At 46.5% G+C, this 27183-nt stretch overlaps 1 protein-coding gene across 2 annotated transcripts in view; it reads right to left on the bottom strand.

Annotated features, from left to right (window-relative positions):
* LOC308679496 (amyloid protein-binding protein 2) overlaps nucleotides 1-27183 on the bottom strand; it is an 86864-nt gene that overhangs the window by 32253 nt on the left and 27428 nt on the right. For both annotated transcript variants that reach the window (XR_014028785.1, XM_081346696.1), the window contains exons 4-10: nucleotides 25383-25506; nucleotides 16234-16402; nucleotides 9192-9281; nucleotides 7577-7644; nucleotides 7370-7475; nucleotides 4517-4641; nucleotides 2791-2876 (exon numbers count right to left, since the gene is read on the bottom strand). Coding sequence is in view for 1 of the 2 variants with exons in the window: in XM_081346696.1 (XP_081202822.1) it covers nucleotides 2791-2876; nucleotides 4517-4641; nucleotides 7370-7475; nucleotides 7577-7644; nucleotides 9192-9281; nucleotides 16234-16402; nucleotides 25383-25506 (768 nt within the window). In the remaining variant the exon portion in view is untranslated. The remainder of the gene's footprint in view (nucleotides 1-2790; nucleotides 2877-4516; nucleotides 4642-7369; nucleotides 7476-7576; nucleotides 7645-9191; nucleotides 9282-16233; nucleotides 16403-25382; nucleotides 25507-27183) is intronic.

The following is a 27183-nucleotide window of genomic DNA, read 5'->3' as shown; positions in this document are numbered from 1 at the left end:
AAGGGAGGGAGAGGGAGGGAAGGAGAGAGGGGAGAGAGAGGGAGGGAGAGAGAACAGAGGGGGGGAGAGAGGGAGGGAAAGTAAGGGAGGGGGAGAGGGAGGGAAGGGAAAGAGAACAGAGAGAGGGGGAAGGGAGAGAGGGAAGAAGAGGGGGAGGGGAGAGGGAGGAAAGGGGCGAGAGAGAACAGAGGGGGAGGGAGGGACAGGGAGGGAAGGAGGGAGGGAGAGAGGGGAAAGGGAGGGGGAGGGAGGGAAGGAGAGATGGGAGAGAGAGGGGGAGGGGAGGGAGGGAAGGAGAGAGAGGGAAGAGGGAGGGAGGGAAGAGAGAGAGAGAGAGAGAGAGAGAGAGAGAGAGAGATTCACTTAACAACCGTGGCAAGAAAAGTTGTAAAATGGGACAAAAGTCACTGAACAACTCTCTCGCTGAGCAACATAAATTTTGGGCTCCATTGTGGTCGTAAGTTGAGGACTACCTATAAATGATTTCAAAATGATGTGCAAAACCCCCAGATTGCTTCCTGGCAGACCATTAGAAAGTCTTCAGAAATGATTCCCCCCTCGGAATATTTTGCACAGATAACTGTAATATTACAGGTCCTCGACTTAGGACCACCCTGGAGCCCAACATTTCTGTCGCTAGGCGAGGCAGTTGTTAAATGAGGTTTTGCCTCACTTTCACGGCCTTTCTTGTCACAGCTGCTAAGGGAATGGCTACAGTGGTTAAGTTAGTAAACGCATGGCTGCAAAGTCGATCTGGCTTCCCCCATCGCCTTTGTCAGGAGGTCGCAAAAGGGGATCACGTGACCCCAGGACGCTGTTGTAAAATACGAGTCAGTCATCAAGCAGCTGAATTCTGATCGCATGACCACGGGGATGCCGCTGCGGTCGTACGTGCAAAACACCAGTGCCACTGTAACTTCAAACCACCACTAAATGAATGGCTTTCAGTTGCGGACTACCTGGAATGCATAATATAAGAAGCACTGAGAGTTGGGAAAGCGGCAGTGGTTGTTCTTTTGATGGCTGATGATCTAAACCAGGGGTAGGCGACCTCGGCTCTTTGATGACTCATGGACTTCAACTCCCAGAATTCCTGAGTCAGCATAGCTGACTCAGGAATTCTGGGAGTTGAAGTCCATGAGTCATCAAAGAGCCGAGGTCGCCTACCCCTGATCTAAACTATTTATTATTTACTAAATTTCTATGCTGCCCATGTCTCCTTATAAGGCGACTCTGGAGGTGGGGGGCTCTCAGATACATAATACATTTCCTTCCGAAGCTTCTGAAGACAAATCTTTTCTATTGCTTAAATCTTAACCGGCGATCGTTAACAGGAATTTGGAAATGATTTGGAGAAATTCAGTCCGGGCAGAGCTGGGCCCTTACGGAGATAAGAGATTCAAGGTTCTGGGGGAAAGGTTGCCGCTTTAAGGGTGCCAACCTATTCCGACAGATTTCTAAAGAAACGTTAAAAATACTTTACAGTATAAGGAAATGAATGTGCTAGGAGGCTGGGTGCTTCTTATTGCTGGCAGCCGGGATTTGTAAGTTATCTACTAGCCATTTCGCTGTCCCGTAACTTCAAATTGATGCTTTAAGCCAGCTCTCTCTCATTTCAGCTGTTTTTCTTAACAACCCCTCAGCTATGTTAACAGGCCTTCCAACAATCAGCCCTTGGGTCCAGTTCTGGTCTTCCCAAGACACATTTATTTGTCTCCCACCTTTATTGCTTTATAAGTAACGCAAGGTAGCAAACATACACACTCCTTCATCCTTCCATTTCCCCACAACAACCCTGCGAGGTGGGCTGGGCTGAGAGTGACTGGCCCAAAGTCACCCAGTCCGCTGTTTCATGCCGAAGGCGGAATTAGAACTCAGGTCTCTTGGTGATTGGTCCAAAGTCACCCAGTTGGCTTTCATGTCTAAGGCGGGACTAGAACTCACTGTCTCCTGGTTGATTGGCCCAAGGTCACCCAGCTAACTTTCAGGTCTAAGGCGGGGCTAGAACTCACCGTCTCCCAGTGATCGCTTTGGTTTTCATGTCTAAGGTGAGATCAGAATTCACAGTCTCCCAGTTTCAAGCCTTAACCACTAGGCCAGGGCTAGGCCACCTTGGCTCTTTTATGACGCGTGGACTTGCAACTCCCAGAATTCCTGAGCCAGCATGGCTCAGCTTGGAAACCTCTCCCCTTTTCTCTCAGGAATGGCTGGCTCAGGAATTCTGGGAGTTGAAGTCCACGTGTCATAAAAGAGCCGAGGTTGCCTACCCCTGCACTAGACCAAACTAGCTCTCTTGTTCAAGGAACTCACAAAGGCGTGTTTCTTATCTCTATTAGTGCTGTTTCCTCAGAGCGCTGAATTCTCTAAAGCAGTGGTGGCGAACCTGTGGCCCGTGTGCCACAGGTGGCACGCAGAGCCCTCTCTGTGGACACGCGCATCGTCGCCCCAGTCCTAGGCCTTCAACTGGGTTTAATAAAACTTTTTCGCTTTTAGGCCTCCACCGCTGTGTGCAAAAAAAAAAAAAAGGGTTCAATCGATTCAATTTCAGCTTCTAGCGGGGAAAAAAAGATTTCGCAAAGTTGGAATTGATTGATTGAACTTTTTAGTCCCACCCAGTCTGCCGTTACCACTGCAGCTATGCCCACCCAATGGGCCACGCCCACCCGGCACCCGACGGCACATAAGTGGATTTTGGGTTGCAGTTTGGGCACTCGGTCTCTATAAGGTTTGCTATCACTGCTGTAAAACCATCAGTAGCCATTTCTGTTTCCTTCCCATGGCAGGTAATACCTTTAACTCGTTTGGAGGAGGCGAGCAGGAGATGATCTTCTGGGAGAATGTGGGTGATGATGCCAATCGCACGTTCTGCATGGAATCTAAAGATAAAAAAAAAACAAGCAAGACGGACACTTGAGCTCCTGGTCTTTATCCTGGAACTTTGCCGGCCCCCCATCAGTGCGACTCGGTGAAAAGCCACAACTTTCCCACTTGAAACCAGGAATAGGTCCTGATGGTGGCAAAAATACGGTGCTTCCTCTCCTCTCCTGTTCCTTTCACTCAGTCTTGGTCGCTTTTAAGATGGGTGGGCTTCAATTCCCAGAATTCTGGGAGTTGGAAGTCCACCCATAACGCTGCACTATGCCATTTATTCCAGGAATCCCCTGGAATGGTACCCGGAAGCAAATTAGCAACCAATTCAGCTCAGGAAGCAGAAGTCTTATATGCACATACTGAGAGGCATGCCCATCATTTGCTTGTACAGCTGCAGTCTGAGCCAGTTGATGCTTCCATGTGGTATTCAAGGGCAGCCCTATGTAGAGATTTGTTAAGCAAATCAGGGCAGTAGTTACCGTATTTTCCGGCGTATAAGACGACCCCCTACATTTCCTGTTAAATTATAGGGTTTGGGCTATACTCGCTATATAAGACTACCCCTCTTCCAACGCACACCAAATAAAAATTAAAAAACATCCGATTTGATTTTAATACGGTAATTTTAATTCAAATGCTTCTGACATGCAGGTACTTAGTAGGAAAACTGTCACTTATAAACATAAGGCTGTTTGTCATCACATATGTAAACATAAAACAGTGCAAGTGGATTAAACTTTTCCTAATTCACTCTAAAGCTTTCCATGCACAGACCAAATGGGAGATCCGCTCCAGGTTTTCCAGCCAGCCCGCCCAGTTCCTGAGTCAAATGTGTCCTTAGAGCTAAGCAGCTGCTCTGGCATTCCCCACCTGCCTTTCAAGTTGGGATAGACTGCAGCTGCTCTTCAACTTTAGAAGGAAAGACGCCCAGACCCCAGCCTGTAAAAAATCACAGACTGTAGCTTCTTCTCCAATTGGTCCCGCTTTCCCTGCGCAGACCAAATGGGAGATCCGCTCCAGGTTTTCCAGCCAGCCCTGTCCCTAAAGTTTCAGCACCCAGCGTATAAGACAACCCCTGACTTTTGAGAAGATTTTCATGGGTTAAAAAGTCGTCTTATACGCCAGAAAATACGGTATGTGAATCGTGCAGTCATTAAGTGAATCTGGCTTCTCCCTTTGTTGGAAGCTGGCTGGGATGGTCACAAATGGCAATGACCTGGCCCAGGAGCGCTGCAGCTGTCGTAAATACATGCCAGTTGCCAAGTGCCCATGTTTTGATCACGTGACTGCGGGGATACTTGTAAGTCTGAGGGCCAGCTGCCAGTCACTTTTATCTATGCTGTTGTAACTTTGAATGGTGGCTAAAAGACTAGTTGTACGTTGAGGACTACCTGCACAGCACAGTGTCTCAAAACCTAAAAAAAACAAATGGCGGCTGAGTATTTTTATAACTCCTTAATTTAGAGAGTAAAACAGGAAAAAAGATGTAGGACAAAGAGAAATTCTCTCTCATGGTGGCAAAAGGGCGACATGAATTCTGGAATTTACTATCTCAGCAAAACATGCTTTTCTAACATCTAAATAAGACTTTGAAATAAAAGAAACAAAAAAAATCATTTGGGCCCTAAATGAATACAGTACTCACAGTGCATTGTCAAATTTTCCCGAACTGTATTGGTGAACGTAAGAAGAGTATGCCAGATCTTCATGGGCTGTAGCTACATGGATGTTTTTGCCGCCAAACACCGACTGTCTGATGTCCAAGGCTGTCTGAAATGATTAGTGCAAAACATCTAAGCCACTAACTCAATTTGCAGTCAAAACTATTTTTTTTTACATATTTAACATCGGATTAGCTGCAAACAGAATCCTCCTGCCCATTTACCCTAGGATTGGCAACCTTCTTGTACCGAATGTTTTAACATAGTAGTGGCTTCCTAAATGCCATGCCTTATTATTTAAGCACACAAGACTGGAAAAAAGGAAATTTGTTTCAAGTTTGGGAAAAGACAGCCTTACTTGGAACATTCCAATGGAATTAGCTAGGCTGGGGCTAGGCAACCTTGGGCTCTTTTATGACTCGTGGACTTCAACTCCCAGAATTCCTGAGCCAGCCATGCTGAGAAGAAATGGGAGAGGTTTCCATGCTGAGCCATGCCAGCTCAGGAATTCAAGTCCACGAGTCATAAAAGAGCCCAAGGTTGCCTAACCCTGGCTTAGCCAGTTTAGCTGTGTAAGGCCTAGTTCAGGGGTCTCCAAACTTGGCAACTTTAAGACTTGTGGACTTCAACTCCCAGAATTCCTCAGCCAGCCATGCTGAGGAGAAAGGGAGAGGTTTCCCTGCTGAGCCATGCCGGCTCAGGAATTCTGGGAGTTGAAGTCCACGAGTCATGAAGGGACCATGGTTTCCCCCATGCTGGCTCAGGAATTCTGGGAGTTGAAGTCCACGAGTCATAAAAGACCCAAGGTTGCCTATCTCTGGGCTAGGCTAAAGTCTTCCATCAGAAGTAACCGTGGAAAAGTGAAGCTATAATCCCCTTACTCTTTTCTTTTCCATCCCATGGTCAGAACGGTTAGGAAGACTAATACTACCTACTATATGATTTATTTTAAAATGTGAGGTCCTTGGTGCTCTCTGAGTTAGGTGATTTTCTTGCAGACCCAATTAGCTAACATCATCAGTGCTACTGTGTTTCCCCGAAAATAATACCGGGTCTTTTTTTTTCCTCCAAAAGAGGCAGGGGTGTGTCTTTTTTTACTCCCCTCCTGCACCGACAGACCTGCCCAGCTGATCCACTTCTGCAGCCGAAGGAGCAGCTTCATTCGGGCCTGCATTTCACAGTCCGGCTTTTCCGGAAGGCCTCTGCAGAGGAATACCGAGCTATGGATTCAATCCATCTCTCGGTTCTCGGCTGCAGTGGCCTTTTCAGAAATGCAGGCCTGGCTGCAGAAGACGCCCCGGAAGAAGTGGGCCAGTGAGGAGAGGCCTGGCTGCAAGGCAAGTGGGTGTGAGGCGCAGGGAGCAGATCCACTCCCTCACCCCAGCTTGATTTTTAGGTATGTACCTCACCCCGAAACTAGGGCTTATTTTGGGGGGTTAGGGCTTATATTAGGACCACCCCCAAAAATCAAGGTAGGACCACCCCCAAAAATCAGGGTAGGCTTTACCTTCAGGAAAACAGGGGATTGCTCTCATTTTATATACACTGCTTGCCCTGTCAACGTTGGAGGGACTGTTTTTGGTGGCTCTGGCCTGGGCTTGTTTACTGCTGCTTAGTTTCCTGCACTAGTAGTTCCTTGACTGGTGTATTGTTTACTTCTTGACTGCTGGCCTAGTGTTAACAGTAATCTCTAGCCCAGGGGTAGGCAACCTTGGCTCTTTTTCTGACTCGTGGACTTCAACTCCCAGAATTCCTGAGCCAGCCACGCTGAGAAGAAAAGGAGAGGTTTCCATGGTGAGTCATGCTGGCTCAGGAATTCTGGGAGTTGAAGTCCACGAGTCATAAAAGAGCCAAGGTTGCCTAACCCCTGCCCTAGCCTATTCTGGGTATTGCTTGCTGGCAAGGAGCTGTTTTGGCCTTTTTTTCCCTTTTTTGGCTTTTTCATTGTCTCTTTTGAACAGTTACGTGGGTGTTGTTTGTCTGCAATATGTCTGAGTGGCGGCCATCAACAGGCACACAGAGATAAACAGTATCTACACAACACTCAAGAGAGACACAAACGGAAACAAAAAAACCCAAACCACCTCCTTTATATAAAGGGCAGGTATATAAAAATCATAGCAAAGCCCATGCTCTTCTAAGGCTAAGAGGAACGAGCTGTATCTATAGGCAAATTAATTGAAGGCTGATCTTTTGGCTCTGCTGCAAAGAGTAGAGGACTGCATAAAGCACATGTAGTCCTCGACTTACAACCATTTGTTTAGTGACCGTTCAAAATTACAACAGCGCTGAAAAAAAGTACTTCACGATTGCTTTTTGCACTTATGACCATTGTAGCATCCCCATGGCCAGGTGATCAAAATTCGGACACTTGGCAAATGGCGTGTATTTATGACAGTTGCACTGTCCTGAGGCCATGTGATCACCATTTGCAACCATCTCAGCTGGCTTCCAGCAAGCAAAGTAATGGCGGAAACCAGATTTGCTTAATGACTGCACTGATTCACTTAACAACTCCACTGATTCGTTTTAACTGTCCCCCCAAAAAAACTAATAACATGGGACAAAACTCACTTAACAATTGCCTGGCTTAGCAACGTAAATTCTGAGCTCTGTTGTGGTTGTATGTCAAGGACTACCTGTATATTGTTTTTATACTATTTTATTTTTTTTTCTTTATTTTTTTCTGTCTTGCCTCAGATTGCCAGCTTCTGCTCTACTTGAGATTACGTTCAAAATTAGGCATGCAGAGAAGGAATGGGAGAAGAAAGCTTTGCAACGTAATGATAGTAACGTATGCTACTGGCTCGCAATAAATTACAAAACCAAAGCCATACCTGATAAATTGCAACTGACTGGCATATGTTATCTACGTTGAGCAAATAAAAACCATAGTCGAGGAGAGTGTCCGAATATTTAGGATGTTTGGCTCCAAAATGCTCCCTGAAAGATTAAAAACATAAAATACCCCAGGTAAGTACATCACAAAAATCTTCCCAGAAGATTTTGACATGTTAGAGCATTCCAAGAGAACGTATACATACCGTGCTAGGTACACTGCGTGTTTTATCAACTGCTCAGCTTTCTTAAATTCACGTTTCACAACGCAAGCCTAAAACAGACGGAAGAAATTAAGACTCTACAGATACTCAAAGGCCTGTCTTCTCGTTGCTGTCCCCCTTGCCGAGAATGAGCTCCTAAAACTCAACCTGTGATCTGAACTACAGTGTGTGTGGGATGTCAACGCTGCTAACATCGGATGTTTTCGCATTGACAACAGATGGAATTGTAGCCATCTTTTCCTTTTCGCTTTTAAAGTTAGATGATACTGGGAGGGGGGGGATGTGAATGAGAGTCCAGCTAGACATAACAACACTAAACCTAGCGTGAGAATCAAGGTCACTGAGCTCAGAGCTGATAAAGAATTGGTGGGCTGGAGAAATGGAGAGGAAGCTTGCACTTCTTCAAGCTAATTGGGGAATGTGATTTATTTATTTTTTTATTTTTATTCCATTTATATCCCGCCCTTCTCCGAAGACTCAGGGCGGCTTACAAGCTTAGCAGTAGCCTTCATTCTATGTATATGCCTGCTTATTAGGGCTTTCACACACACCCCCAAGCGGCATTATTACAAAGTCAGCTTAATTGCCCCCAACAATCTGGGTCCTCATTTTACCTACCTCGGAAGGATGGAAGGCTGAGTCAACCTTGAGCCTGGTGGGATGCGAAACTGCACTAATTGCAGGCAGCTGGTGTTACTTAAGGAGGCATTAGCCCACTGCTCCACCAAGGCTGATATTTATGACCGTTAATTGGAGGAGGGACTTGTGCTTTGCTACTTTGTGCCCAGGGGAGGGGAATTCAGTTTTGGGGCTTCGATTATGGAAGTGCCGATATTATGCTACTCAAAATAAAGATTCTTTAAGGAAAACAATGCCTCGAAGTTCTTTTGAAGAGTTTCATCTGTCGGAACCATGACGCAGGCAGAGGGCCAATGTTCAGGTACAGGTAGTCCTCGACTTACAACAGTTCATTTACTGTTCAAAGCTACAGTGGCACTGAAAAAAGTGACTTTGGACCGTTTTTCACACTTAGGAGCATCCCCATGATCTTGTGATCAAAATTCGGAGGTGTGGCCGCGGACTCATATTTATGAAAGTCGCAGTGTCCCAGGGTCATGTGATCCCCTTTTGTGACCTTCCGTCAACCGCAGTCAATGGGAAAATTAGATTCACCTAACAACTGCGTTACTAACTTAAAAACTGCAGCGATTCACTTAACATCTGTGGCAAGAAAGGTCGTAAAACGGGGCAAAGCTCACTTAACAAATGTCTCACTTAGCAACATGAATTTTGGGCTCAATTGTGGGTCGTAAGTGAAAGACTACCTGTATTCTTCCCTCTGCCTCTGGGAAGAGTTTTATGAATTTTGCAAATATTTATTTTTCTCTCTCAAGAAATCTGGTTCTCATAGGCTCTATCCTCAAAGAAAAATGGTCCTGTTTCCTGTCCTCTTCAGCGACGTATAAGTCAGGGGTACTCAACCTTGGCAACTTTAAGGCTTGTGGACTTCAACTCCCAGAATTCTGGGAGTTGAAGTCCACAAGCCTTAAAGTTGCCCAGGTTGAGGACCCCTGATATAAGTAATTGTTCAACTTACCTTTGAAGCTTGTCGTAAAACATCCACTACTACTTTTACAGGCAAGCCAACCGAGATCTCCTTCATTGCTTCTATGCACCATTTGTAAGCCTATGGGGCACACAACAAAAGTTTGGAAAAGCATTTGTTACTAAGGCTACATTGATTTAAAAGAAACACATGCTGGTCACACCCAACATTTTTACAACGGTCTTCCACTAAGTGGCACCTTTGGAGAAGCTGAACTTCAGTCCCCACAATCGCCCCATCAGCACAACCCAGGCTGCCTTATTGTCAAACACAAAGCCAAGAGAATCGTTCTGAATGCAGAAGCTATTTTCAGGACTGCACTAATCTTATTCACTGATTTGTTTTCAAGGTGACTCTCGCTGACGGAAGTGTGATGGGAGTCGGGCTCCTCCAGACAGCGCAGAATTATTTGTCGGAGGGAGGACAACTAAAACTTGGGGGTGTTACTGGAAAGAAGTGTTGTGACTCAGGGCCAGCCGGTGGGTCCGACAGCCGGGTCCGATGTATCGGAGGACTCAGATGTGGGGGAGGAGGGAAACGAACCGGCTGATGATGATTTGGAGGCTTTGCAGAGTCCTCAGCCGGGGACCTCTTCTCAGCTGTGTGAGCCCGAGAGTGCGGAGGATGATGACCCACAGCTGGCCCTGTTCAAGGACGCCCGACGTAGGAGGCAGACGAGCAGGGACAAACAAAGAAAGACTATGGGACTCCTCGGGAGGAGGCACAGGGAGACCACGCCCTGAGCTCTCTATAAAAGAAGTGTTTGGGGAGGGGCTAGTTGCTGAAAGCAACTTTTTCGTTTGAGAAGACAAGCTCTTGTGTTTTGTTATCTGCGTCATTAAACCTTGGCAGAAGCCTTTTAGCCTTGGACGCTTTCCAGACTTGTCTCTTAATTAGGGGTTGGGAGAAGAGAGCTGGTCCAGAACAGTTTGCTTTCAGCCACTCACCCCTTAATACTACGATGGAGCAGCTTCTTGCCGAGAATGCCCAGCTCAACCAGCAACTCACCTTGCTGGCCACTCAGGTGGCACAACTGCAGGCTCAGGTACATGCTGCCCCCCCACCCAGGAGGAAATGTCAGTTAGCTATGCCGGATAAGTTTGCTGGTAAACCAGAACTGTTTCCTGCCTTCCTGGGACAATGCCAGCTTTATATCAGCGTGAGAGCAGCTGATTTCCCCACTGACCGAGATAAGGTGGGATTCGTGTTGAGCCTTCTGTCGGGAGATGCAGCTCGTTGGGGCACGCCTCTGTTGGCACAGCCTAGCCCTTTGTTGGATAACTTTGGGGGGTTTTGTGACCATATGCGCCTCATGTACGAGGACCCGATTAAGGCGCAGACCGCCACCCGACGTCTGAAAGCTTTGAGGCAGGGTCAGCGCCCCCTACAGGCCTATATCAGCGATTTCCGGCTGCTTAGCCAGGATTCCGCCTGGAATGAGGCTGCGCTCGTGGATGCCTTTCAGGATGGCTTGTCAGAGGAGATGTTGGATGAGCTGGCCCGCGTGGACATTCCCTCAGATCTGAATGGGCTGATCCATCTTTGTCTGCGGATCGATGCCCGGCTGCAGCAGCGTAAGAGTCGCCGTGCCACCCCACAGACCCCTGCCGCCCCTGTTGTGCGTGAGGCCCCAGTCCAGAGGGAGGAGCCAATGGAGCTGGGTGCCGCCAGGTCCCGTCTATCGGTGACGGAAATGGACAGACGACGATCGGAGGGGTTGTGTTTTTACTGTGGGGACCCTGGACATTTGGCTGCTTCTTGCCCAAAGAAGCGTCAGCGGGCGTCAGTGACCAAGCCTGCTCCGAGAAAGTCCCCTGCTTTGCTATCGGGAAACGGCCCGAGCCCGATCTAGACGGTGTGAAAGATCGGGCGACCCACAACGATCACGCCGAGCGACGCCGTTCCGACGGTGCCTGTGAACCTCCACGGCATTTGATTTTGGAGGCACGACTGATCCTTCCTGGCAAGCCAGAGGGGATTCCGGTCCATGCCTTAATTGACTCTGGGGCTACCACTAACTTTATGGATTCGGCCTTTGTGGCCAAATGGGCTGTTCCCCAGTGTCCGGTGGATCCGCCCATGCTTGTGGAGACCATCGATGGTCGAGTGCTCCTGTCCGGGCCTATCACGGCCGCCACGCAACCCGTGTGTATGGCCATCAGTACCCATGTGGAGGCCATTCAGTTTTACGTCACTTCGGATCTGCACTTCCCCGTGGTCTTGGGACTGGCGTGGCTCCGGGCGCATGATCCACAGATCTATTGGTCTCAGAACTTGGTCACCTTCCCAAGTTTGCAGTGCGTGGACCACACCCGCCATATCTGTGCCGGCCAGGTGGAGGGTTCCTCAGGGGTTTCCTTGCCTCCCGTACTGTCCGACTTTGCTGACGTGTTCAGCGAGTCAGAGGCGGACCAATTACCCCCGCACAGGCCCTACGACTGCTCCATTGACCTAGTCCCTGATGCGCCTCTCCCAGTGGGGCGTTTGTACTCCATGTCGGAGCCCGAGTTGGCCGCATTGCGGGACTTCCTGACAAAGAACTTGGCTCGTGGATTCATCCGGCCCTCGTCCTCGCCAGTGTCTGCGCCCGTGCTCTTCGTCAAAAAGAAGTCGGGCGAGTTACGGCTTTGCTGTGACTACCGGAAACTCAACGCTATCACGGTGCGTAACCGCTACCCGCTGCCCCTCATCCCCGAGCTCTTGGACCGACTCCGGGAGGCTAAGATCTTCACGAAACTGGACCTGCGTGGAGCGTACAACCTCGTCAGGGTTCGGCCGGGTGATGAGTGGAAGACAGCGTTTGGTACTCGCTATGGACATTTCGAGTACACGGTGATGCCGTTTGGCCTGACCAACGCCCCCGCTGTGTTTCAGCATTTTATGAACGACATCTTTCGGGATCTGTTGGACCAGTTTGTTGTGATTTACCTGGACGACATCCTGATTTACTCCCCGTCGCGTGAAGCGCATCATCAGCATCTCCGTCAGGTCCTGCAGCGCCTCCGGAAACATCGGCTGTTTGCCAAGTTGGAGAAGTGCCAGTTCTACCAGGTGACCATTGATTTCTTGGGCCACCGCATTTCTCCCGAGGGCATCGCCATGGATCCAAGTAAAGTTGAGTCGTTGCAGAGTTGGCAACCCCCGCGTCGCGTGAAGGATGTTCAGCGACTTCTTGGATTTGCCAACTACTATCGGACATTCATCCCTGGCTTTGCTGCCTTGACAGCCCCCCTCACCCGGCTCCTGCAGAAGAAGACTCGGTTCCAGTGGAACGCCCCCGAACAACAGGCGTTCCAAGCTTTGAAGGACGCCTTCATGAAGGAGCCCATCTTGAAGCATCCTGACCCGCAACGGCCGTTTGTCGTGGAGGCGGACGCCTCCGACATTGCCATTGGGGCCGTGTTACTCCAGGCAGCGACGCCCAACGGTACCCTTTTCCCTTGCGCGTATCACTCTCGGAAATTGAATCCCTCGGAGCGCAACTATACCATCTGGGAGAAGGAGCTGCTGGCCATCAAGGCGGCGTTCGAGGCTTGGAGGCATCATCTGGAGGGGGCGCGGCATCAAATCGAGGTCCGGACGGACCACAAGAATCTGGAAAGTCTGCAGACCGTTCGGAATTTGAACCAACGCCAGATCCGGTGGTCCCTCTTCTTTGCGAGGTTTGACTTTCGGGTGCGATATATACCAAGCGGGCACAACCAGAGAGCGGATGCTCTGTCCAGGAAGCCCGAGTACACCCGAGTGGAAGACAAGCTTCCGCCCAGGACAGTGATCCCCGTCGAGTCTTTCGCTGCGGTACGGGAGCCGGTGGATATACGGGCTCGGATCCGGGAGGCGCAGCAGCAGGAGGCGTGGGTGGCTCAGCGGAAGGAAGAGGTGGGGCCAGATTCGCCTTGGTCGGTCACGGATGGACTCCTGTATTATCGTGACCGGCTCTATGTTCCAGGAGGGCCACTCAGGGGACTCGTCCTCAGCCAATGTCATGATAACCCGGCTGCGGGGCATTTTGGCCTGTTCAAGACTCTGAACCTGGTCTCCCGTACTTTCTGGTGGCCCCGAGTCCGACACGATGTCCAGTCTTATGTCACCTCCTGCGTCCCATGCAGGCAGGCCAAGTCAGCGACAGGGGCCCCGCCTGGTTTACTGCAGCCTTTGCCAACGCCCAAGAGACCCTGGGGGGCTGTGTCCATGGACTTTCTGACGGATCTACCCCCATCCTCCGGCTTCACGACAGTGTTTGTGGTGGTGGACATGTTGACCAAGATGGCGCACTTCATCCCCTGTCGCGGCTTACCGTCAGCTCGCGCCACTAGTCGCATGTTCATCCAACAGGTGTTCCGGCTGCACGGCCTTCCCGACAGGGTCGTCTCCGATAGGGGGGCCCAGTTTACAGCCCGCTTCTGGCAGGAGTTGATGCGGGCGTTGGACATTAAGGTTTGCCTCTCGTCCGCGCATCATCCTCAGACCGACGGGGGTACCGAGAAGGTCATCGGCATCTTAGAGCAGTATCTGCGCTGCTATGTTAACCTGCAGCAGGACAACTGGGTGGACTATTTGGCCATAGCCGAGTTTGCCTTTAATAACTCGCAACACACCTCCACGCAGATGACACCGTTCTTGGCCAACGTGGGTTATCACCCCAGGTTCTTCCCTCTTTCTCCCGTGGACTCACCGGAGCCGGCAGCGAACGAATTCATGGCGGAGTTACAGGCGATCCATCGGTTGGTGCGACGGCAGCTGGAGAAGGCCAAGGCCGACTACAAGAGGTTCGCCGATCGGTCGAGAAGGGATACGCCTCCACTATCGGTGGGGGATCGGGTCTGGCTGTCCACCAGGAACCTACCATCCACTCGGCCGGCGAGGAAGCTGGACCACCGTTACCTTGGACCGTTCCCAGTCGAGGCCGTCATCAACCCGGTCGCCTATCGTTTAACTCTGCCACGTTCCCTGCGCGTGCACCCCGTCTTCCATCGGTCCTTGCTGGTCCCCGAACGACCGGCCTGTCCACTTCGCCAGGCGGAACCTCCACCATCAGGAACTCGTGATGGAGGCAGCACCCCCGAGTACGAGGTCGCCAGCATCAGGGATTCCCGCTGGCTGAAAGGTCGCTTCCAGTACCTGATCGAGTGGAAAGGGTACGGGCCGGAGGACTTCACATGGGAAGACGCGACCGCCGTTCATGCCCCTGCGTTGGTGACTGCTTTTCACGAACAGTTCCCATCCCGACCGCATCCGGATCGGCAGACCCGAGGGAAGGGCCCTGCGGTGCGGGATAGTGTTGTGACTCAGGGCCAGCCGGTGGGTCCGACAGCCGGGTCCGATGTATCGGAGGACTCAGATGTGGGGGAGGAGGGAAACGAACCGGCTGATGATGATTTGGAGGCTTTGCAGAGTCCTCAGCCGGGGACCTCTTCTCAGCTGTGTGAGCCCGAGAGTGCGGAGGATGATGACCCACAGCTGGCCCTGTTCAAGGACGCCCGACGTAGGAGGCAGACGAGCAGGGACAAACAAAGAAAGACTATGGGACTCCTCGGGAGGAGGCACAGGGAGACCACGCCCTGAGCTCTCTATAAAAGAAGTGTTTGGGGAGGGGCTAGTTGCTGAAAGCAACTTTTTCGTTTGAGAAGACAAGCTCTTGTGTTTTGTTATCTGCGTCATTAAACCTTGGCAGAAGCCTTTTAGCCTTGGACGCTTTCCAGACTCGTCTCTTAATTAGGGGTTGGGAGAAGAGAGCTGGTCCAGAACAAGAAGTGGAAGCTGCAGCCAACTGTGAATTCTACTCCCACCTTAGGCATGAAAGCTGACGGCTTTCGGCCAATCACCAGGTGATGGCGAGTTCTAGTCCTGCCTTAGGCATGAAAGTTGGTTGGGTGACTTTGGGCCGATCACCAGGTGACTTGTGAATTCTAGCCCTGCCTTAGGCATGAAAGCTAGCTTACTGATTTTGGGCCAATCACCAGAATACTGTGAGTTCTAGTCCCACACTATGTATAATAGCTGGCTGGGTACGTTTGGGCCAATCACCAGGAGATTATGAGTTCTAGTCCTACCTTAGGCATGAAAGCTAGCTGATTGATTTTGAGCCAATCACCAGGATACTGTGAGTTCTAGTCCCACCCTATGTATAATAGCTGGCTGGATGAGTTTGGCTCAATCACCAGGAGACGGTGAGTTCTAGTCCCATCTTAGGCATGAAAGCCAGCTGGGTGACTTTGAGCCAGTCACCAGGAGATTATGAGTTCTAGTGCTACCTTAGGCATGAAAGCTAGCTGATTTTGAGCCAATCACCAGGAGATGGTGAGTTCTAGTCCCACCCTATGTATAATAGCTGGCTGGGTGAGTTTGGGTCAATCACCAGGAGACAGTGAATTCTAGTCCCACCTTAGGCATGAAAGCCGGCTGGGTGACTTTGAGCCAGTCACCAGGAGATTATGAGTTCTAGACCTACCTTAGGCATGAAAGCTAGCTGATTGATTTTGAGCCAATCACTAGGAGACAGTAAGTTCTAGTCCTGTCTTTAGGCATGAAAGCTGGCTCAGTGACTGAGCCAATCACCAGGAAATGGTGAGTTCTAGTGCTACCTTAGGTATGAAAGCTAGCTGATTGATTTTGAGCCAATCACCAGGATACTGTGAATTCTAGTCCCACCCTATGTATAATAGCTGGCTGGATGAGTTTGGCTCAATCACCAGGAGACGACAAGTTCTACTCTCATATTAGGCAGGAAAGCCAGCTGGGTGACTTTGGGCCAGTCAGTCTCTCTCAGCCCAATCCACCTCACAGAGTTGTTTTGTGGAGAAACAGGAGGAGGATACATATTTGCCACCTTGTGTGACTTGCGAAATAATAAAGTTGGGATAGAAATCTAATAAACGCACAAACGCACAAATACTAATAAAGGAGAATATTTGTAGCTCAGGGTTGACATGAGGGGTCCTTGCTGATCTCTGAGCTTGGTGACTTTCTTGCACACATGTCATTACCCCAACTAGGTAACCTCATCAGTGCTAGTGATATTACCTAGACTCACCTCATCGTAATGACTCTTTGCAAAAAGCAGGGCACACAGCTCCCCGTAGAGTGCAGCTTTGTTGGCTTGCTGGCCGTGCTCTGCTAGTTTTTCCATATAAGACTGTGCTAATTTGAAGGTTTCTTCTCCCAAGTGGTATTTACAGTTGCCATTCCGGACATGCAGTAACCTAGGAAAGAGATCCAGGTAGCTGTGTGATGACCCTCAACTTACAGAATGCTTCTCTTACAAGGCACTGGAAGTTCTTAAGAAGAGACTGGACAGCCATTTGTCTGAAATGGTAGAGGGTTTCCTGCCTGAGCAGGGGGTTGGACTAGATGACCACCAAGGTCCCTTCCAACTACTACTACTACTAATTAATTATTATTATTATTATTATTATTATTATTATTATTATTATTATTATTATTATTATTATTAATTATTATTATTACTACTACTACTACTACTTACCACTACTACTACTACTACAGGGAGTCCTCAATTTACAACAATTGAGCCCAGCATTTCTTCTGCTAAGCGAGACAGTTGAGTTTTGCCCCATTTTACGACCGTTCTTGCCACAGTTAAGCAAATGACTGTAGCTGTTAAGTTTCTAACAGTTATTAAGTGAATCTGGTGTCCCCCGTAAACATTTCTTGACAGGAGGCTGCAAAAGGTGATCACATGACCTCAGGACATTGCAACCGTCATAAATATAAACCAACTACCAAATATCTGAACTTAGATCATGTGACTGTAGGGATGCTGCAGTGGTCGTTAAGTGTGAAAAACAGCCATGTCATTCTTTTCAGTGCTGTTGTTAACTTCAAACGGCCACTGAGCAAATGGTTGTAAGCTGAGGAATACCTGTACTGAAATTGCAATTATTAAGGAATCAGGAAGATTTCTCACCCTTGCTAGAATAGAATAGAATAGAATAGAATAGAATAGAATAGAATAGAATAGAATAGAATAGAATAGAATAGAATAGAATAGAATAGAATAGAATAGAATAGAATAGAATAGAACAGAATAGAATAGAATAAGCTTTATTGTCACTTTGAATGTACACTAATCAGCATATATTAAAACGAAATTTATTGCATACAGCTCTCAAAGGGTCACCACCTCCAATAAACACTACAATAGTAAGCAATTTTTAAAAATGTCAACCAATCCACAAGTATGCAAGACACAGAAAACTTCATCACCAATAGCTATAGCTCAGTTCTAGTAAACCAACACTCAACCATGGCTTACCAGACTGAGGACATTTATTGACTCTCCAGGTTTTTTGTATGCAGCAATGCAAAACATACAGAATGGGGGCAACCTAGAGCAGTTAATTCCATCTGAAGAGGAAAGCCTATGGTTTCATGCTTAACTAGGAATCAAGACCCTGCATTAATTCTCGTTTGTCATCAGAAATTCTATTATAGTTTCTGGGTTCCGATGAAATTAAAGGTAAAGGTAAAGGTTCCCCCGCACATGCGTGCTAGTCGTTTCCAACTCTAGGGGCCGGTGCTCATCTCCGTTTCAAAGCCACCACCATTAAAGAAGGTAAGCTATTATGACCAGAGATTATGAAAAGAATTTTCAGTCTGCACCTAACAAGTGATTTTTCTGCTTTATATATATATATATATATATATATATATATATATATATATATATATATATATATATATATATATATATATATATATATATATATATATATATATATATATATATATATATATATATACTGTATATATATACTGTGTATATATATATATATATATATATATATATATATATATATATATATATATATATATATATATATATATATATATATATATGTATATATATATATATATATATACAGTATATATATATTTATTCTCCAGATATGAGAGTTCCCATGATCTTGTAACTAGGAGGTTTCATTGCACTGAGTATTTAGGTCCAAACCAGGCCAACATACCTCTAAATAAGAACTGGTATTTGAATATGATAAAGACAAGCACATACGCTTCAGAGAAACCCTTTTGAAGTAGTATGCCTGGTTTACTTCATTGTTCAGTCCTAGGGGAGATCAACCCTGCCTGCTCTTTAGAAGGCCAAATCCTGAAGCTGAAACTCAAATCCTTTGGCCACCTAAGGAGAAGGAAGGACTCACTGGAGAAGAGCCTAATGCTGGGAAAGGTGGAGGGCAAGAGAAGAAGGGGACGACAGAGAAGGAGGTGGCTGGATGGAGTCACTGAATCAGGAGGCGTGAGCTTAAAGGGACTCCAGAAGATGGTAGAGGACAGGAAGGCCTGGAGGAACGTTGTCCATGGGGTCACGATGGGTCGGACACGACTTCGCAGCTAACAACAAAAAAGCCCCTCAAGAATTGTTTGAAGTTGGGTGGTCTCTGGATTGTATTCAACAAAACCCATAAAGCTTAACTCCCAAATCCTTTCCTTTTTTTCAAAAAGGAAAAATAATGTGCTTTAGACAAACCAACCTAATACAGAGAGCGCTTAGTAATCACCGATAATAAGCAACTTGATAGAGAGTGACCGTACAAACCACTCTACGTCTTTTGTGAAACTATACAGTGAGTCCTAGACTTACGGCTGGTCACTTAGCGACCATTGAAAGTTTTGATGGACACTCCTCCTAAAAAAACACACACACCTCCTTATGACCCAGTAACAAATGCCTTTTCCCGTGGTCACATGACCTCATTTTGGGTGCTGAGTTAGGAGCCTGTATTTATGGCTGTTCGTAGTGTCCCGGTCACATGACCCGCAACTTATGACGTTTTTGTTGGAAACCAGCCTTTACTTCTTGTTCCTGGGAAAAACTGCCCCATAGCAACTAATGGGTTCATTTAACGACGGTCGCCTCTGCTTAACGATCGCGGTGAAAAAAAAGGTCCTAAAATTGAATACAGTCACAGGGTGACCTGTTTTTACAACCAGCCCAAGTTACAACCGTAATTGCTATGTTCAATTCCGGTCCTGAGCGAAAAACTTTCTGCACATAGTGTCCTCAACCTACGACAACAATTGAGCCCAAAATTTATGCCGCTAAGTGAGAAATTTGTTAAGTGAGATTCGCCCCATTTTGCAACTTTTCTTACCTTTATTTCTTAAACGAATCGCCGTAGTTGTTAAGTTAGTCACACGGTCGTTAAGTGAATCTGGCTTCCCCACGGTCAGATGGTCCCAAAAGGAGATCGCATGATCTCTGGGACACTCGCAACCGTCGTAAATGTGAACCAGTTGCCAAGCTGGTACCGTGGGGAATGCTGTAACGGTCGTTAAGTGTGAAAAACAGTCATAAGTCACTTTTTCCAGTGCCTTTGTAACTTCAAATGGTCCTTAAATGAACCGCTGTAAGTTGAGGACTACCGCTAGTCTCTTTCTCCTCCAGGCTTCTCTGAGCCTTCTTCAGGTTAAAATAACCCTTTTTCACGGGGACAAAATCACAGATAATTCTGTAGATTTTCTGTATTTTGCTTCCCCCCTCATTTGTATTTTTAATAGATCTGAACAGCGCCCCCCCACTCTACTGTATTTCAAAGGGTCCCAAAGATGGGGTTCTTCACCAAGGCTGTTGGCAAAGACGACTGGCTCCCCTTTTTTTCTCCCTTTTCCTTGTTTCCATCCAGGTTTGCATTCCTTGCTGTTTCTGTTCTTCAGTTTTGTGTTTGTATGTGTGTTTATATTGTTCCTTGTGTTTAAAATGTTTTTTTTTAACAATTTGCAAACTGCAAATTGAAGGAACAGAACTGGGAAACGGAAGTATTATGAAAGCACAAGCAAAGGATGACGGTTACAAAGTCAAAGAGTCAATGCAAAAGCAATACATCAGGAGAGTCCGCAAAATACTAAAATCAAAGCTGAATGCTGGAAATATAATTAAAGCCATTAATACATGGACAGTCCCAGTGATATGCTACCCAGCTGGAATTATTGACTTTGGCTGAACTGGAAAACCTAGACCGGAAGACGCATAAACGTTTGAATATGCACCACGCTCTACATCCATGAAGTAACATCAACAGGTTGTATCTGCCAAGAAAAATAGGGGCAGAGGGCTATTGCAAATCCACCAAACTGTAGAAGAAAAAAAAAACGAAGTTTGAATGACTAGGTGAATCAAAGTACAGAAAAATTGCTGCAGGCTGTAAAAACAGAGAGCATTATAAAAATAACAGAATAAAGGCAGAATATAAGGAAAAACGGCTGGATGACAGATTAAATAGATGGGAAAACCAAAGCTTCGCATGGACAGCATTTGAAAAACATTGAAGTAAAATGTGATAACAACCTGACATGGGCATGGCTTAAGATGGGAACCATCAAGAAAGAAACGGAAGGCTTTAATACTGGCTGCTCAAGAACAAGCACTACAAACTAATGCCATGAAAGTGAAGATACAAAAATCCACTGACAATCCAAATTGCCTATTTTGCAATGACAAAGTTGAAACTGTTTCACATCTGTGAGTGCAGCAAAATAGCGCAAACTGATTACAAAGGTAGACATGACCGAGTTGCTAAATTAATCCACTGGGCATTGTGTAAAAAAATACGACTTGCCTGTGTCCGAAAAGTCGTGGGAACATAGGGTGGAAAAAGTTGGAGAGAATGAGAGGGTGAAGAACTTGTGGGACTTCCGAATGCAGACAGATCGCCATTTGGAACACAACACGCCAGATATCGCAGTCGTAGAGAACCGAAGCGTACAGCTGATTGATACCGCTGTACCAGGAGATGCCAGAGTCGAAGAAAAAGAACTGGGAAAAATTACGAAATACCGCAACCTGGCCATCGAAACTGTGAGATTATGGATGAAACGCGTAACAGTGATACCCATTGTCATCGGGGCACTGGGAACTATGTCCAAAAACTCTGCAAAACACATCAAGAAATTGCAGCTTCCTGCAATAACTCCAGCAAAGCTACAAAAAACTGCAGAACATCTTACATTTTAAGGAGATACCTGGTTGATACCTAGGATGCTGGCAGCAGCCCGTGTCAACCATCAACGCCAGTCAATTTGAGTGTTCAGTTGACTGAGATTTATGTATAATAAATAAAGATGATGATGATAATAATAATGTGCAAGCTTTTCCTATCATTAAACTTCCCCACCCACAATTCTTTTGCCAAGACAAACTTTTCCATGGTAAAAAAACAACTGAGGGGAAGTAGATACTGGCTCTAAGGCAGACATGTCAAACACAAGGCCCGGGGGCCAGATCCGGCCCGCAAAGTGGTTTCATGTGGCCCGCGAAGCCATCCTGGAAACAGTGAGGGAACGGCCCCACTGCCTAGGCCCTGGCCCAGAGACCCTCCTCCTGCCAGAGACCCTCAGATCTGTCCCACTCCTGCCCAGGCCCCTATAGGCACCCTTGATGTGAACGATCTAGAGCTGGCCACGCCCACCCAGTAGGCCATATGCACTTTAGCCATGCCCACCCAGTAGGCCACGCCCACCCAGGCCACACCCACCCAGCCCCCTGAGGGCAACCGCAATGCTGATGCGGCCCTCAATGAAATTGAGTTTGACATCCCTGCTCTAAGGAGTTAAATGAAGACCCAAAGGTGAGCCAGTTTGCCAATTCGGCCTTAATAAGTAATTGATATTAACACACTAAATGTTACTGATTAATGAAGGAAGAACTGCGTTGGTTCCCTCCTCTAAGTTGCTCATGAAAAAAAGAACAGGATCTTCTTCCTTTAATCTGTCTGTTGGGCAAACAGTGAACCATAAAAGTAGCATGGACTAAAATACAAGTAGTCCTCCACTTATGACCACAATTATGTAACTAAGCGAGACATTTGTTAAGTGAGTTTTGCCCCTTTTTAACACTTCTCTTGCCACAGTAGTTAAGTGAATCACTGCAGCTGTTAAGTTGTTAAGCGAGTATGGCTTCCCCATTCTCTTTGCTTATCAGAAGGTCACAAAACATGATACCAAGACCTTAGGACACTGCAACTGTCATAAATGAGTCAGTTGCAAGCATCTGAATTCTGATCATGTGACAGTGGGGATGCTGCAACGGTTGTAAGTCTGATAAATGGTCATACTTCACTTTTTTCAGTGCTATTGTTAACTTTGAATGGTCAATGTAAGAACTGTTCTGAGTTGAGGTCAGCAACCAGAACAGAATAACAGAGTTGGTTGGAAGGGACCTTGGAGATCTTCTAGTCCAACCCCCTGTTCAAGCAAGAAACCCTATGTCATTTCAGACAAATGGCTGTCCAGTCTCTTCTTAAAAACCTCCAGTGTTGGAGCATTCACAACTTCTGGAGACAGGTTGTTCCACTGATTAACTGTCCTCACTGTCAGGAAATTTCTCCTTAGTTCTAAGTTGCTTCTCTCCTTGAAGTTTCCACCTGTTGCTTCTGCCTTCGGGCGCTTTGGAGAACAGCTTGACTCCCTCTTCTTCGGGGCAGACCCTCAAATATTGGAAGACTGCTATCATGTCACCCCTAGTTTTTATTAAATTAGACATACCCAATTCCAGCAACCATTCTTCGTTATGTTTTAGCCTCCAGTCCCCTAATCGCCTTTGTAGCTCTTCTCTGTACCCTTTCTAGAGTCTCGACATCTTTTTAAATTGTGGCGACCAAAAACTGGATGCAGTATTTCAAGTCTGGTCTTACCAAGGCATTGTAAAGTGGTACTGTGTACAACCAATTTGTAAAGGGAAACGTTAGAAGGGGTTAAGCACTTCAGACAGCCCAGCAGGCTCTCTCTACATGGGGGAGGGGGTCTTTTATGACTTGTGGATTTCAACTCCCAGAATTCCTCAGCCAGCGTTGAAGTCCACAAGTCATAAAAGGGCCAAGTTCGAAGAGCTCTGCTCTACGTGGAGGTGTGTCTACAGGGCAAGATAAAAAAAACAATCAAAGTGACAGCAATGACCTTTGTCATTAGCACAGTGCACATTACTAATATTTCCTCCTCCAATTTTGAAACCTGTCCCACACTTAATGTATAATCAGCTTGTAGGCTGAATAAACGAAGACAGAACATGCAGCCTTGTCACTCCTTTGCCAACCTGAAGCCAATGAGTTTCATCGTGTACTCTCCATACTGCGGCTTCCTGATCTGTATGTAGGTTTCTCATGAGGAGGAGATGTTCTGTGATTGCCATTTTTATAACCACACACCACAGCTTGACACACAATCCACAATCCGTTTCTCTTATTATTATTATTATTATTATTATTTTTGGAAGCATGTACTTCCTTCTTTTGCTATTTTTCAACTTTCCCAATTATCCAGCATGCATCAGCAGAACCGGCTCATGTTCCTTGAATTTTTCTAAAACCCGCTTGAATATTCTGGCATCTCCTTGTCCGGGTATGGCCCTGACCTGCATTGGGCTGATTCTACACATTATTTTTTTTGCTAGCATGTGAAATGAAGAGCATTGTATAATAATACGCACATTCTGTTAAATCCCTTTTTTTCCTTTTCTTTTTTTTTGGGGGGGGCGCGGGCGGTGTCTATTAGAATGTATACTGGCCTCCTCCAATATGTTGGCCAGTGCTGTTCTCCACATTTTCTGATATAGCTTGATTAATGTCAGGCTGGAAAGACCAGGTCCACACATGAAAGTCCAATTAAACTTATTTACTGTTAAAAGCCTATGCACAAGAATTTTCTCAACTAACAGTCAGCTCCTGGTTAAAGTTAGATAAGGGTTAATGGCACTCGAGGAGGGCTGGACGTAGCTGGTGGCTAGGAAGAGATTCTGGGCTGACCCCTCTTTTAACCCCTGATTCTGCCAGTCCTCTTACAATTAGAACTTGTACTGATCCTTCTGTTGCTTTCTATGGGTTCATTATTCCATTGGTTCCTGTAATCTTCCAACTTGGGAATGAGCAGAGCACTGTTCTAATTTTTATCCTCTAGTTGTAGAGGGTTTTGTAAATAGGGAGTATCTTCTAAGGTATCTTGGATATTGATAGCTCTACTGAACTTCAGCACAGAGGTAGTCTTATCTAGTGACCTCCGTTGGGATCAGCAATTCTGTTGCTAAGCAAAGTGGTCGCTAAGTGGAAAATCACATGACCACAAGTGTACTGGATGACTGATCAGGTTCATGCTTTCCACTTTTGTTTGCCTGCTAATCACTCCACTGCCCCTCAGAATTAACAAGAAGAGAATTAGTGTTTGCATTTACATTCATTGTAGAGGAAGGGATTACCAGAGAGTAAGAAGACACACAATGGGGAATACACATAGAAAGTAGTGTGCTGGCACCAGCAGCTGAAAGTGCACTACAGAAACATTTTGATGTATTCCCCAACTGCTTACTCTCTTGTAATCCCTTCTTCTCCAATCTCCTTGCTCTGCAAGTGTGGGGAGACTGTTTACAGAAATCATTCTCTTTTCTTCCTCCATCTGTGTTTGAGGAGGAGGAAAAAAAACAATCATACATTGTAACATCTGGATAATCACTTCATAGAAGTGAATTAATGTTTGCATTTACATTCACTGTAGAGGAAGGGATTGCAAGAGAGTAAGCAGGCACTCAAATGTGGAATAGACAGAAAGAAATGTGCTGATACCAGCAGCTGCAAGTGCACTACACAAGCTGCTTGGTGTATTCCCCAACTGCTTACTCTCTTGTAACCCCTTCTTCTCCAATCTCTCTGCTCTGCAAGTGTGGGGAGACTGTTTACAGAAATCATTCTCTTTTCTTCCTCCATCTGTGTTTGAGGAGGAGGAAAAAAACAATCATACATTGTAACATCTGGATAATCACTTCATAGAAGTGAATTAATGTTTGCATTTACATTCACTGTAGAGGAAGGGATTGCAAGAGAGTAAGCAGGCACTCAAATGTGGAATAGACAGAAAGAAATGTGCTGATACCAGCAGCTGCAAGTGCACTACACAAGCTGCTTGGTGTATTCCCCAACTGCTTACTCTCTTGTAACCCCTTCTTCTCCAATCTCTCTGCTCTGCAAGTGTGAGGAACAGGTCAAACAAAGGAGAGACTGTTTACAGAATTTTTTTTCCCTTCATCCTGTTCCTCCTGTTTGGGGAGGAGAAAAAACAACAACAAAATCATGTGTTGTAACATCTGGATAATCCCTTCGTACAAGCAGAGGTGCATTTTGCTGCTTGAATTTTTTTCAGCCTTCAAAACAGAGCAATGCTTACCTGACGCAACATTCAACGGCACGAAACCAGTGGAGCATCTCATCATGAAGGGTACATAACTGAAGGCAGGAAAGGAACACCTTCTCGGCATCACTGTACCAGCCAGCATCAGACAGGAACCCCCCTAGAAAGATCAAAATATCACTGCCTATTTTCAAAACAAATGATCTTATTTTAAAAGACACTGTCGTGCGATCTTGACTCTAATGCTAACAACATAAGCGTTGGGTCATATTTATCCTGTTTGAAACTACAGGTCTAAATAAGAAATTCAAGCTGTCTGATAATATTTAAGCATACTAATTAAGAAAAGGAGTCAATTACTGGGTGGTTTTTCAACAGTCCAGTTTTATAGACATATCAAATACACATCAACTGATATATAAACGATGGTAGGTTTTGCTTTAACAAAAAATGGTAGGGCAGCCAAAACTGCACATGCTGCTGCACTGTGGACCATCTGCAACTTCCAGATGGTCTTCAAGGATGGCCCCATGTAGAGTACATTTCAGTAATCCAAAAAAGGGGGTTACTAAGCCATGGGTGACTGTGAGCAAGGCCTAAAGTGGTAATGACTGTAATGGCATTTAGAAGAATTTTTTTTTTCAAAATGAAGATTGTAATTCTCCTTCTTTTAACAACTCAGTAGGGCAGAAAGTGAAGAAGAACTAAAGAGCCTCTTGTTGCGGGTGAAGAAGGAGAGTGCAAAACTTGGGTTGAAACTTAACATTAAGAAAACCAATATCACAGCATCCGGCCCTCTCAATTCCTGGCAAATAGATGGGGAAGAAATGGAGGTAGTGACAGATTTTATTTTCCTGGGCTCCAAGATCACCGCAGACGGGGACTGTAGCCAAAAAAAAAGACCCTTGCTCCTGGGGAGGAAAGCCATGGCAAATCTAGACAGCACACTAAAAAGCAGAGACGTCACCCTGCCAACAAAAGTGCATATAGTCAAGACTATGGTCTTCTCAGTTGCAATGTATGGCAGTGAAAGTTGGACCGTAAGAAAGGCTGATCGCCAAAGAATTGAGGCCTTTGAACTATGGTGCTGGAGAAGACTCCTGCGAGTCCCTTGGACTGGAAGGCGATCAAACCGGTCAGTCCCAAAGGAGATCAACCCTGACTGCTCTTTAGAAGGCCAGATCCTGAAGCGGAAACTCAAATACTTTGGCCACCTAATGAGAAGGAAGGACTCACTGGAGAAGAGCCTAATGCTGGGAAAGGTGGAGGGCAAGAGAAGAAGGGGACGACAGAGAATGAGGTGGCTGAAGCAGTAGGTGTGAGCTTAAATGGACTCCAGAAGATGGTAGAAGACAGGAAGGCCTGGAGGAACGTTGTCCATAGGGTTGCAATGGGTCGGGCACGACTTCACAACTAACAACAACAACAACAAGGGCAAACTGATCTGAGAAATGTATGTACTCTCCCAGAAATTGTTGACTTCAGTCCTAAAGAGCCCTGGCCTGTTTGGAATTTAGCAACAGCTTCGAGTCGGTCTCTCGTGCAAACTATTCTTGCTTCGAGAGGCTAAACTGCCCATTCCTGTTTTTGAAGCAGAGACAAATACACAAAGAGGTTTCTTTCAGGAAGAGAGAGCTTGCCCTCCATCTTCTATGTACTTTCCCACCACTGAAGCCACAGAAGGGGTTAAAAAGGGACGGAAACATTGGATAAATGACTGCAACAATGATTTTGAACACAGGTAGTCCTTGACTTCCAGCCGTTTCTTTAGTAACCATTTGAAGTTACAATGGCACTGACGTCTGGTTTTTTTTTTCACACATACAGCTGTTGCAGC

Source organism: Vipera berus (assembly GCF_964194415.1).
Source record: "Vipera berus genome assembly, chromosome: 1".
In the NCBI taxonomy this organism is placed as follows: domain Eukaryota; kingdom Metazoa; phylum Chordata; class Lepidosauria; order Squamata; family Viperidae; genus Vipera; species Vipera berus.
This window is presented reverse-complemented; position numbering and strand designations above follow the sequence as displayed.